The 13042-nt window shown below is 36.5% G+C and overlaps 1 protein-coding gene across 1 annotated transcript in view; it reads left to right on the forward strand.

Moving 5' to 3' along the window:
- Positions 1-13042, forward strand: part of TBC1D19 (TBC1 domain family member 19) — a 59332-nt gene that overhangs the window by 6031 nt on the left and 40259 nt on the right. Inside the window, exons 2-4 of the mRNA XM_009635572.2 lie at positions 9907-9979; positions 10750-10795; positions 12565-12640. Of these exons, the coding sequence (XP_009633867.1) occupies positions 9907-9979; positions 10750-10795; positions 12565-12640 (195 nt within the window). The remainder of the gene's footprint in view (positions 1-9906; positions 9980-10749; positions 10796-12564; positions 12641-13042) is intronic.

The raw sequence follows: 13042 nt of genomic DNA on the forward strand, positions 1-13042 counted from the left end.
CGGGGCTGGGGCCCGGGGTCGGTCGGCCTCCCTCCCTCGCTCCTTAACGGGGGCTGGAGAGTGGGCTGGTTGGTTTCTAGAGCTGTATTTATAGTTTCACCCCCTGGGACTGGAGTATTTCCCAGGGGATATGAAGACTATCCTCTTGAAATCTTGAAATCTCGCTGCTTCAAATAGTGCCTATAATGAATTGTTTTGTCTTTTAACCTCTAATTTGGAAAGCTTTAAATACCACCCCACTCCTTCCTCCCTCCCCCCCGAGTGCCTCTGAGAAAATGAGGATTTGGTGAAAGGAAGTGAAAATAAATGAAAAACGCACATGACAGTACCTTTTTGTAGCTGGGAAAACAGTTGTTTTTTATATTTAGTAACTTGTCTGCAGCCAAAACCAGATTTTCATATTTCAGCTGAATTTCATTTAGGATGTTTCAGATTAAAATGGTGTCGATATTCATGACCATAATAACATAGTAGTGGTGCTATAACGATTATTGTGTGTTACTGAAATATTTTGGATTGGGTTTTATAAAATCTTGGGGGGTTGTTTGTTGGTTTTTTTTTTTTCTTGCAATCAGCGCTTAAAATTGTACAGATTTTTTTAGGATAGAATGTCCATTATCTGCCTTAGTTTTATTAGATTTTTAAATGAAACATGATTTTCTTCTCTGAATGTCTCCAAAGCTTTCCACAGCAGGTGACATCACTGCGTGCCTTTTCTGGTTTTTTGTTTTGTCTTGTTTTTAAGTTTTCTGGTTTGGTCTGTAAATGCTTTTGTAAGTGTTTGCTTTGCTCCTGTTGACTGACTGCTCTCTAAGTATGTGAGTAAGCAAATGTGCGTGACTTGAAGGGGGCTGGAATTATATATAGACATCAGGTTCTCCTAAGTGCTGGGGAATTCAGCATCCCAAACACATAGCCTGACGTGAGGTGTGGAGCATCACATTCAAGACTTCCTCCTCAGTAAAGACAGTAATGGGATTTCAAAACAGGACTCTCTCTTAACAACTCCGTTACTGCTTATAATAAACCCTGTATGTACTCATCTCTGCTTTCATTCTCTTGTCTCCCTTGAGGCCTGATTTCACAGTCATTTGCTACTTTGCATGTTTGCTTTGAAACACGAGGAAGCTTGGTGTCATCAGGGCTTGGCGGCGTGTTCAAATGGTGCTTGGTGGATGGCTGTTTTGTACTGCCATCTTGTACAGGTGGACACTCTGAGGACCTTAGCAGTGCCCTTCTGTTGTGGTGTCTGACATGTGAAAGGGCAGTTAAATGCCTAAATCCCTCCCTGACACTAGAGCATATAAATTTCCTTAATACAAGCAGAAACTCTGCATAATTGAAGCACAAAGGTAACCTATAAAATAAATAAAACACAGTGTAATGACCATAGCCCAAATCTGTCATGGTAGATTTGCAGAATACTGTTTTATAAATTTCTTGGATAAGAAGAAACCCATGTATGTATATACAGGTCAGAAGATTATGCAAAGTGCTAAGGGTAAAGAAAATAAACAGGGCAACAAATATTCAAGTTGGTTCTTAGAGTTGGTGTTTGAAGAGTTTTAATAGAAGGTTAAATCAGAGCTACCATTCAGTGTAGTCATCTGAAAGAGTGGAAAGTTTTGGGATATGTCAACTAGAGGATTTCTCAATGTACAGAGTCATATTTTGGAGCTTGTGGTTTAAATTAAATTTTAATTTAAATTAAATTAAATGTACGCCCTGTTTGTCAGGAATCTGTATGTCTTCTTGGACTTGAATTTTTTTTTATTGACCTTGCATGCATTTATGTTCTTTCATGTACAGTATAGGCTAATTTTATTTATAATGCTTTTATAGTCATATTATTGCTATACCATGCAGTTGCAACAGCCCTATCAGTAAGTTCCTTATCTTATAATAATCCTTATCTTTACTCCATTCCTTAGCAGCTCTGCAGAATTCTGAAGGTTTCTGAGTTTTGCTACTCTCTGTATTAAATTAATGCTTGATTTCCCTCCCATTATGTGGGGTATTTCTGTAGTTGCATTATCAAATATGAAGTCTTTGCTGTTGCTGTGCATCACACCTGAACTCCAGTTTATTGATAGGATGTGGTGGGATTTTTGTCAGCTGGTTAACAGTCAGTTTCTGAGCAATGCTCAGTCTGCGCTGGTTGCAATATTGATCTATAGGTGGTCCTTTCTGTACATTTTGTAAGCTATTTTTGGGGAAGCTTACTCTATTTTGAGAAATCTGTTGAGGCAATGCATCAGAATAAACCTCAGTTACTGTTTTGGATATTTATACTACAGTTATATTTTACCTTTACAAAGATTGCTGTTTATCTGTCAGTGTAGAAACTGCCATTGCTGATATTCCTTCCTCAAAAATATTTACCTTCTCTGCAAATAATGAGAGTCAGAATGGATGGTAAGGTCCTTTATAGTATTGCCTGAAATTTTTGAGAGGTTATGTAGCCTCACAAGCAGTATTTTAACAAAACCTCTGTTTTGTTAATTCATCTGTTCTTTTAAAGTCTATGAAGGAGAGCTCAAAGTGAAGAGTTTCTTTCACGAGTTAATAGAATTTTGGGGAAAACACAATATCCTGACATTATTTGTGAGAGTTGACAGAATAGCCCTGTGGATATGAACTGATCATACCAGCGCTATGCTTGGCTGTCACTGAGAGCTTGAGCTAGTGTCAAGGACTGTGATACACAGTCCCTTTGAAATAAGTTTGGCATGGGCACCAAATGATTTGCTGTCACAGCCATAGCTCTGTGGATAGCCAGATAATGACATTTTTGTGCTGAGGACTGAGGTGGAGGTAGGGTCATATGCTTGTTAGTGACGATTTGGAAAATAAACGTTATGTTGATTTTGTATGTCGAGTTTTTTGGTATATTCATAATGTGCCTGCAGTTAATACAGAGAGATTAATGCAGGGAAGAGTGTAAATATGCCTGTCACTTGTTTTGGAATTTCTTCTGAGCATATTTTGTAGTGTGTTTGAAAGGAGAGAGTAGCAGTTACAAAGAGCCAAAATATTAGATGGTAGCTTTTCAACAGGTAGAATTGCTGCTGGGCTTATTGGGTTTCAGAGGAGAAAGCTGATCTTGGTTTCTCAGGCACAACTTTCATTATGTGTTTGACCAGATTTGTTTACTTTTCTCTTAATTTTTCTCTTCCCTTTCTGAGATGTAAACATTTTTAAGGTAAATATTAGAAGTGGTTGGAAAAACTGAGACATGGACATCTTCAATCACAAAATGCAGTTTGAAACCAAATTTTTTCTATGAAATCTTGCTAAAATTTTGTTTTAGGGAAAATCTTTGTCAGTGAACTGACAATAAAAAAGGAACAGTTTAGAAACATGAAAAAAGTGCTGCCTTTTTAACACATTTTCATTTGCACACCATTCAGAAACTTTGGTTTTCATCATATTTGAATGAAGCCAGGCTTTATTAATTAATTATGACTAATCACTCTTAATTTTTATCCTCTGCAAACCTCTAACAGAAATCCATCTGACTCTGAGTTGCCTGGAACCTCTAGTGGCCAGGGACAAATAACAAGTAAAATTAAAAAACGCAACCAACCAACCAACCAAAAGCTTCAGCCATTTATTCCTAAAGAAATTTTTTTAAAACAGGAGGTGAAAATAAAATGAAAGAAAAAGCTTCTAAATTATGTTTTTAATTGAACAGGAGGGACTCTCAATACAAGGGATCCCTCTGGGCATTTTCTGTATAGACATCCTCAGATTTGTTTCTTGTGGGTATGTCTGCAGTGGGACAGCTTGAAGCAGAACTTGTAGAAAAACAGGATAATGGCTGTAGGCTAAATGTGGTAACTTGGATGTAAGAATCAGCCCTGAGACCCCACCCCACTCTGTCAATTGAATATTAAGTTTGGGAGCGAGAAAAGATTCCAGAAGGTACCTGTGAAGGTATGAACAAGGTGTGGAGAGGAGATCTGCTAGGATGTGTCATGATCAGAATGATTGTGTGGAGGAGAGGACTCTGCCATCACTCTTTGAACAGACATGTGGCTAGTACCAGAAAGGTTTAAAGAAAGTATTAATCCAAGTGAGAGGTACGGGTCTTCACAGGACTTCATATGGGGCAAAGAAGGAGAGGAGCTTGGTTGCAGCCGGAGTTTCACCTGACTGTGCTTCTAAAGGGAATAGAGATAAACATCTTAGAATAATTTGTGTGGAGTCTGCAAGAAATCTGAGGATATTGTTTTCATGACATTTTTCTCTAAGTTAAAAAAAGAAATTGATACTTATCCCTACTTAAGTAAAAGATCAAATTAAGGAGGAGAATGTTTCTGTGAAATGTAGCATTTATTTAATAAAACTTAGCAAATAAACATAGGCTCATGAGTCATCATAGATAATTAGTGTTTCCTTTTCGTGCATCATATTGAACAAAGGGCTTCCTATGCCCTGATAGAGCTTGTACTTTGGTTTAAATGGTTCAGTAGTAACATTCGCAGTGCAGTGAATTTTAAATTGAATGCAGTTGTGAATACATTGAACAGATTATGGCGTTCAGAAGCAATGCAAGCTTGATTCCCAGATTTTTTTTTTTAGTAATGTAAATTATATGTTTTACCTTGTGTGTGTATTTCATTTGCAGGACTAATTTTATATTCAAATAAAAACTAGAAAGTTTATTAAAACATCAAAATTATATTATTAAAAATGTATCCTGCATATCTTATGGGAGAACATAACATTTGAAACTGTTTAGTCCTGTATGAGGCTAATTGAAGCTTTCTGTTTCGTCTGCTAGGTTATTTTTACTTGTATAAGAAAGTTGACAATACTTTTTCCTTTAGTGTGATTACTGTGGAAATGTACAGGGGTTGGAAAACCGTCAGTGTAATCAGGGTTTCATACTTAGGGAAATTAGTTTAGTTACGCTCAGAATGATTCCTCTTTCTGTTACAGAAACATATAAACCAAACCCAAAATAATTCCCTTAAATTTGTAGGATTTGAAGTGATTAAAGAGTGTTCATGTTGAAATTGTTGTGGTCATACTTGAAGTAGTTTTTAATAGGTTGGCTTGATCCTGCTAATAACTAGTTATGGGAGAATGGAGCGTGTGAGAAAGGGTGAATATTTATTAGCTTTCATTGAATTTACTTCTGCTGAAGTTGGAGTATATTTGGGGTAGTGTGCTTTACTGTAATTTGGGAAATAATAGCAATAAAAGCTAAAAACATTGTGCACTTGTGCAAAATCATAATGAACAATAATATATGCTCTGAGAGTATACATGCCTGTCTAAAACAAAAAGGCTTTGAAGAGAACTTATGGTGGATAGCCTGTAAAAATATGTAGATTGTGTAAAGTTATTTGCAGAACTGTTTGCAGTAGGATAAAAATATGTGTTCACCTGATGCAGTTGCACATTTCAGCATAGTTGGGTCACTTCTCTGCAGTGTTTATTCTTGTTGAGAAAAGAAATAGTTTAACACTGGAGTTATGCTGGAACACTTCGTTCTCTCATGCCTCCTCTTTGTAGTATGTTGCTGGTCCTCTAGGTATTTTCCTATACTTCTTTGAGTGCTGTGCCTTGATGGCTCATCTGTCCTCTTGCATGATCAATGCTGTTCCAGTCACGAAGACTGAATGCCATTTCCAAACTTAGGTGCTAATTTGCAAATAGATTTGTCTCTTTGTGTTCACTTGCTCTATGAATCAATTTACTACACCCACCAACTTTTTCCAACTAGCTCTGTGCTATCCTCTTGCTTGCTTTCAGCCAGATCAATGTTGAGTGTCTGGAATTTCTTCCATCTTGGCATCCAAGTGCAGAAAGTGAAATCCATTTAGAGTATCACTTATGATGGTGACTGCCCAGATCTCAGCAGGATAGCTTACCAAAATCAAAGACAAAGAAGATGTGCACAGAACATAAATATAAAGGCTTGCTGGCGGTACCTTAGCCACTTTTCAGAAGGTTTGGCAAAATTTTGAAAGTCCTTTCTCTTCTGTACAGCTGAAGGACAAGAGGGTGTCAACAAATATAATGATAGCTTGTTTTATGAAGGAATGTCTAACAGCCAGTTTCTTCTTGATTTGACCAAGACTGTAGATTAATGTGGACACCCAATGCCTAAACCCCTGTGCCCTATCTGTAAGAATATGCATAATGCCAGTTATACTGGAAGAGAAACTGGTATGCGTTAACTCTTATTAAAAATTATTTGTTATCGCTTGCTGAATTATGCTGCGTTCATCCCCATCTCCTTTCAGGACTCTGTCTTGGCCTGACTGAGCCTCTCAAAAGCGATTTCTTGTCTGGTCTGGCTGTCACTCTTTGCCTTCACGGGTTGTTCCCTTGTATTGCTCACTCTCCTTTACCCTGCTTGTGACAGCCTCCTGATAGTACCAGATTTTTTTTAAAAAAAGGAAGATACTTGTTCTTCAAGATATGTGTATTGAAATTGGAGAGTCTGTAGTTCTACCTGGGTATATGCTGCATTTTGATCATGCAGGAAATTAATTTAGCTCATCGGTACAAATTTCATCAAGGTGGTCTTTTTCCCAATAAACCTCAGCCAGGCATTTTTATCAGTGTAAATTGTAGTAATGCTATTTATATAAATAAAATTTTGTAAGCATGTTTTTCATTCTACTGAAAAACCATAGTGGATGAAAATGCAAATGATACTTAGGCAGTACTTTGTATCAAGCAGTTTACAACAAACAAACCCTACCAAAATACCTAAATGTTTTTTGCAACATAGTGCAACACAGAAGTAAGTTAGACCAGTTAGTCCAAAGGGAAAATAAAAGTATGTGGGAGACCTGGTCTAGTAATTTTGGAACATCAGCTCTGCTAAGTCTCCTTGATGCTTCAATTTAGTGCCCATAAACACCCATATAAATTTCGAAGAGGTACCGTTCTGCCAAGTTATGGTAAAGCCATTTTGAAGGGATTTCCTTTCACCTACCGAAATAAGTATTTTCTTCTTCGGTTATATTACACAGAGCTAGGGTGTGTTGTTCCGTGTTAGAGCTGGCTGCAGCCGCTAGCTAGGCTGTCTGCCCGATTCTCACCTTTCAAGTATCTAATTTCTGATTTGAAAACTGATCAGCAATCCAGTATGCAATGAATCCGTACTAGTAACTGCTTCTGTGGCTCTGTAGCTCTGCATGGCACTGTAGGAATCTATCGATCATAATCCAGAAGTAAACAAAAGGAAGAGTGGAAATGGGAGGAGGCTTTGTGAATTGCATCCTGAAATGACAAAAGTGGGGACAGAAGTGCCCCCACAATTTGGGGAAGAATTTTGTTGTTTCTTATATGAAAAACTGTCTCAGAAGGGCATTTTGCAGTCAAGAGAAGGAAAAGGCCTCAGGAAACAGGCTAAAAATAAAAGATTTGATAAATCAAAAATTAGCATGGGAATATTTGCTGCAGCATGGCTAGGAATAGTAAAATAGAACTTGACTGAATAAATGGGGATGAAGAGGCAAAGGTGGAGATGATGCACTAATGTAATCCGTGGAGAAAGTTTTCCCCAAATCTCTGTCCTGCTTCCTTTTGGACTGCCTCCCTGCTGCATACAAAAGAGTCACTGTGTTTTGTGCTGCAGCTGGGGAACGGGCTCTATTGGGAACAGCAGTTTACAAGAAAGTCCTCAGTTGTATCTTTTGGGCGGACAGTGAAAATGGGAAGTCATCTGTGTGGGCTGAACTCCTTTATCCCCTCTAATGCAATACGCCGTATCAATTTCTGAGATTTCCAGGAAACCACAAAAAAAAAAGGATCGTCAATATATGTGTCAGACCTTCCTTAATGAGCCAAATTTTACATGTATGAACAGCAGAGAATTAAAATGCTATTCTCCTGATTGCACTTTTGTCACTTCTTGCACTGTTTACAGTGGTCAAGACAGTGAATCCAGTTTTTAGTAGATTGTAAAGCTTTTTTTTTTTTTTTGAATTGTGGTTTTGAGGGGGTTTTTGCATAGCTAAAAAGGATTTTGAAGCATGTGTACCAGGCCCCACAGGTAAACACCCCGTGGACCTTGGGATTAAAATTGGCCAAGTTGAACATTTACAAAAGTGTGTGCAACAGCTTCTGAGGAACAGTAAGGCACAATCTCCCCAGTTTGACGCATGTTACTGTATTTAAAATTCATACAGGAGAGCTGCAAAACCACTGACTTGCAGCAGAAAAAAAATTAAACTCAGCCTGACATACATCAGTCTAAAACAGACATAGGACTTTCCATCAGAGTAGGTTCAGAAGGAATCCCTCATAAGATATTCCTGGAAGCTGTTGCTTAAAAGGGTATTTTGTGAGCTGCCCAAGAACTCCCATGAAAATCTTTCTTTGTTTCCCTGCCTTTAGCCGTCATCCTTTGCCTGCCTTTGCCACTGTGCTGAACGGAATATGTGTTTGCATTTGACAGGAGAGTTATGCAACTCACCGCACCTTATGGTTGGTGCTTATGCTCACCTTTCTTTCTCAGAAAGCGTGCTTACAGTCACTTTGCTGTTGCAGTCAATAAACCAAATATAAAAACCATCCTTACCTGTAATGGCAAAATGACTTAAAAGAAGAGCGGAAACGCTGATGCTATCAAGTCTCTGCATTATTGGCCATTCCCCCTTTCAACTGGGGAAAACAGGAAGATTTTCTTAAGATTTTGCCTTGAGAATTCATCTAGACCAACTTTTCCAGCAAGCTGTGCAAATACCCTTTTCTGTATATGAACTGTAAGGCAAAAGATAGGATTGTGGAGTTTGTTAGTTGTGTGTGATGGACCTAAAGCATGCCATGCTGTCAACAGTGCTGTTAGGGCTGGCAAACTGCACAAGCTGGTGAAAGTTTTATTTTTAATAGCAGTGTAACTTACTGCAATAGAATCAGCAGCTGATATGCCCACAGCATATTGCTGAGTAGCTTTTGGTAAGAGATATCTCACATTTCTAGGTAGGTGATGTGGCCATATGCTTCTAACATATGCCTTGAGCTGTCATGGCAGTGGAGTAAGTTGTGCACAGATCTCCCAGTGTTATTTTCGAGTCAGCAGCCAGGGTTGCTATTCTTTTAAACCTCTAGCTTTATCCTCTGGTGTTAATCAGCTACTGCCACAATTCATGCTTAGGAAAATAGGTAATAGAAGACACTTCACAGAAACTCCTGAGTTTCTGGTTGTTGTCCTTTTGGACCTTTGTGGTCTATTTCTTTTCTCCTCTTGGTCTAGCTATAGAAGAAGAAGGAGATGCTATAGCAGCTGCTGCTGCTGTTGCTGAAAAATCTGCAGCAACATCCGCGTGGTAGTGTCACGGTACGGTTGTAAAACTGGTTGGTGCCTAATTGTCTGTGTCGAGTGCATTTCATGACAAGAGGCTGTATAACCGGGTAGTCACAGCTGCAGTGAGGGATGTTTGGTCCACCATTTTTCTTTGAGGTTTGAAGATGACATTTCTTATTTGAAAGAGCTGAACTGTGGGAAGTTAAGTGAGAAATTATGGAACATTTTCAGTTTAATTCTTTCATGTAGAATACAGTGAGTGGCTTCAGTTACTTGTGTACCTTATGACCAATTCTTTAGTGTGTAGAGTCTAGCATTTGTGCTAAGTACGTGGGATACTTGCTCAGAATATTAAGCATATATGTCGCTGGCTACTCCCTCCCCCTTCTCTCTCCTTCCCCACATACAGCTTTTAGCACTGATGTAAAAGCAAAGACATCAAGTGAGGAAAAAGTTGGCTGATTTTTTTGGCTGTAAATTACCATTGTCAAATTAGTGGGAAACAGTTTGCTTTGTGTGTAACCTTAAGCATGTATGCTTCTTGTTTTGTAACTTAAAATGCACAATTTACTTTCTTTTTAGTGCTTGCTTGATGCTTATTTATTTATTCATTTATTTATTTTTCATATTAGGTTAGCCTACACAAACCAGAAATTAAACTGGAATCACTAAAAGAAGATATTAGGGATTTTCTGAAGACATCAGGTTTGTAATACTTCCTTGATACATTTGTGGGTAGTATAGATCTACGTAAGAAAATATGTGACATACATGATGAAAATAGTAGTTTGTGCAGCTTGATATCTCATTGCTGACAGTAGCCAGCAGCAGACGTTCAGTAATTCCAGATTCTTAGAACAAGATAGAGAAAATTAAAAGGGAAAAAAGTTCTAAAAATCTAGCAGCATTTTGAAAAACATAGTATGAAAAGAAGTGGTTTTATCGTTTTATAAGATACTGGTAGTTTTTTTGAAAGTTTTGAATGATACAGGGGTTCAGTCATTTCTGAAAATGGAGATTAGCATTCATGGAGGTACTCTTGAAAATGTTACCCTTAGCTAAATTTCCAATTTCCTTTGGAAGTTGTAGGCTGCATAACTATAATGTGAAGAATTGATGATAAGTGATATAAGATTAATAATAATCAGGAATGCAGTGTCTATTAATACTTATAATTGTTTTAATAATACGATGGCTTTGAAAAAATAGCATATAGTTATTTAGCCAAAACTGTGTTGTAATTATTTGAGCAGTAGATGGAAATAAAGGATATTCAACCTTTATACAGGTCTCAAGTTGCAGTTTTTCCTACCTTAATTAGGTTAGGGTTTCTTCATATCTTCCTGTCTGTCTGGTAGGTAGACATGAATTGAGACAGGACAGAAAACTCTAGTGACTGTAAAGCAGCCACTGACTCATGTTCCGTTAGTATTAAATCCTAAGTTGTCTTCTGGATATTTTTTTTATTTTAACAGGTTGGGAAAAGAAGCTTCAGAATGCTGTTTATAGTGAACTCAATGTGTGAGTTTATTTAGTATTTTTATTTACTAAGCTCTTCTCACATGATTTACTTTTGATTCATTTGTGTATATTGGTATAGGCTGTGTTACTATTGTCTGCAAGATCTGTCATACCAAGGGTGCCTGCTTCATTTCTGTTTTTAAAGTGCCATTATTTCTTTCTCACCTAGTGAAAATATTTGACTCAAGTACATTTTAAAGAATGAGTCAAACAAATATCACCGCGTTTTTAGTTACTTTAGTAATTTCTTTGTTGTTTTTCTTCCAAAGGTACCAACAATCATAATATAATTCTTGTGTAGCTGAGGTAGTTGCTGTATATGAATTTTAATTATTTTCAGATATTTATGACAGCATTGCACATATTTTTTGTATTAATTATTAAAAAACATCTTACCAGATCAGTGCTCATCATGCTTGAGTTATGGTTAGAAACACACTGAAATTTGTGAAATTCCCTTTTTATCATTGTTCAGTGAACTTCTGATTAGACTTCTGGGAAGCAGAAGTTGCTTTTACATGCTGGCAAGGTGGAAAGGTGAATTTCATAACAGGTATTGCCATAAATGCAACTGTATAATAAGAAATGTATATGCAAATCTATTTGTGCTAATTTAAATAAGCTTATTAGAGTTACCAGTTTTGAACAATGTGTCCTAATAGTACAAGGGACTCAGTTCAGCAAAATACTTGTAAATGTATCTAAATGTTAGTAAGGATTCATCATCATATCTTTCAAAGGAAAAATATTTACTTTCTTTTGGATTAATGTTTATGCTTTCTTTGAGTTCACAGAAATAAACTGCAAACAATAATGAAATTAGCCCTGGAAAATTGAAATTAGCTAAGAATACCATAATTTCATGAGCACTGTGGAAAAGCCGAGAACCAGCATTGTTGAAGTCTGTTCGTATTGATTCCATTTTACACATAGGCACAGACTTGTCCAGAACAAATTAGCAGCAAGTAAGAGAATGATCTTAAAAGTTAAAAATGGGAAGAAATTTGGGGAGCATTTCCCAAAATCATATGGAAGGAACTTATTGAATATATATAAACAAATGAAAATTCAGGCTAACTTTAAGAGAAGCCTGGTGGAAATTTTGTTTCCCGAAAGACATTTGAGACAGTTAAAATTAAGCTGGATTACATGTTTGGCAATAACTCATTGGAAATAATCTGCACTAGTGGAAGACAAATCAGTGGTTTGGATTGTTTTATTTAGTTATGTTCCAGCTTTTATATTTTGGCATAATGCAGTTTATGAATGGATAGTCAACTTTGCTTAGGTCAATGCCACAAAGCTCTAACTGCTTTGGACATGTACATGTTCACTATTGATTTTTAAAAAGAAATCCTCCAAAAATATATTATGTCTTGAAAAAAATATAATATCCCAGATAGTAAAAGTTCTAGGGAGTCATAAAGATGACATGATATGAAGAGGATGTACTTCTAAAATACCCAATTTGTTCATTGCATCATTTGATTGTATTTTACAAATATGTGAAATTATGAGGAAGTATTATTTTTAATGTAAGAAGAACTTGTTGAAATGTTATTAATACTTACATGTCTTTATATTGTTTGTGTCCATAGGAAAGGATGAGGAAGAAATACTTCTCAAAACAATGCTTAATTTTAGTTCTTGGTCAACATAAACAGTGGTTTTACTAGTTCTGTCATGAAAGAGATTATGTTTAGGTTTACAAATACAGGATTAATTAAGCCAAATAAAAATCTGAGCATTTAAAATATACTTTCTTTAAGGTTTCCTTCGCCCTGTCATCCTGCAGCACCACCTGAGCATATGAAAGAACCACTAGCTTATATGAGGAAAGCACAGGTTGGTTGTTACCAATTTTACCATTCATATCAGATCTTTGATTAGACTATTTGAGATTTACTCTCGATAATGCTATTGTACAATTTCTAGGTTTTATACCTTAGGAAAAACAAATTTGTAATTGCATTGGTTAATAATAATAACAATAATAATAATAATAATAATAATAATAATAATAATAATAATTAATGTATATTTTATATTTAACATACATAGAAAAAAATGCTCAAGTACTTCTCCAGCCATGCAAGAAGTAGGATATGGTGGCAGGTAGGTGATTATTGTAGAGTAGAGACAATGTGAAATATGTCAAGGAGGAGAATTTTAATTTTGTTGGGAAGAAGAAAGAATGTAGCTATAGGTCATTTCACTTAGGATTACAAAAATACTGTTATGAAGATA

Source organism: Egretta garzetta, unplaced genomic scaffold (assembly GCF_000687185.1).
Source record: "Egretta garzetta isolate BGI_Z169 unplaced genomic scaffold, ASM68718v1 scaffold843, whole genome shotgun sequence".
Taxonomy (NCBI): Eukaryota; Metazoa; Chordata; class Aves; order Pelecaniformes; family Ardeidae; genus Egretta; species Egretta garzetta.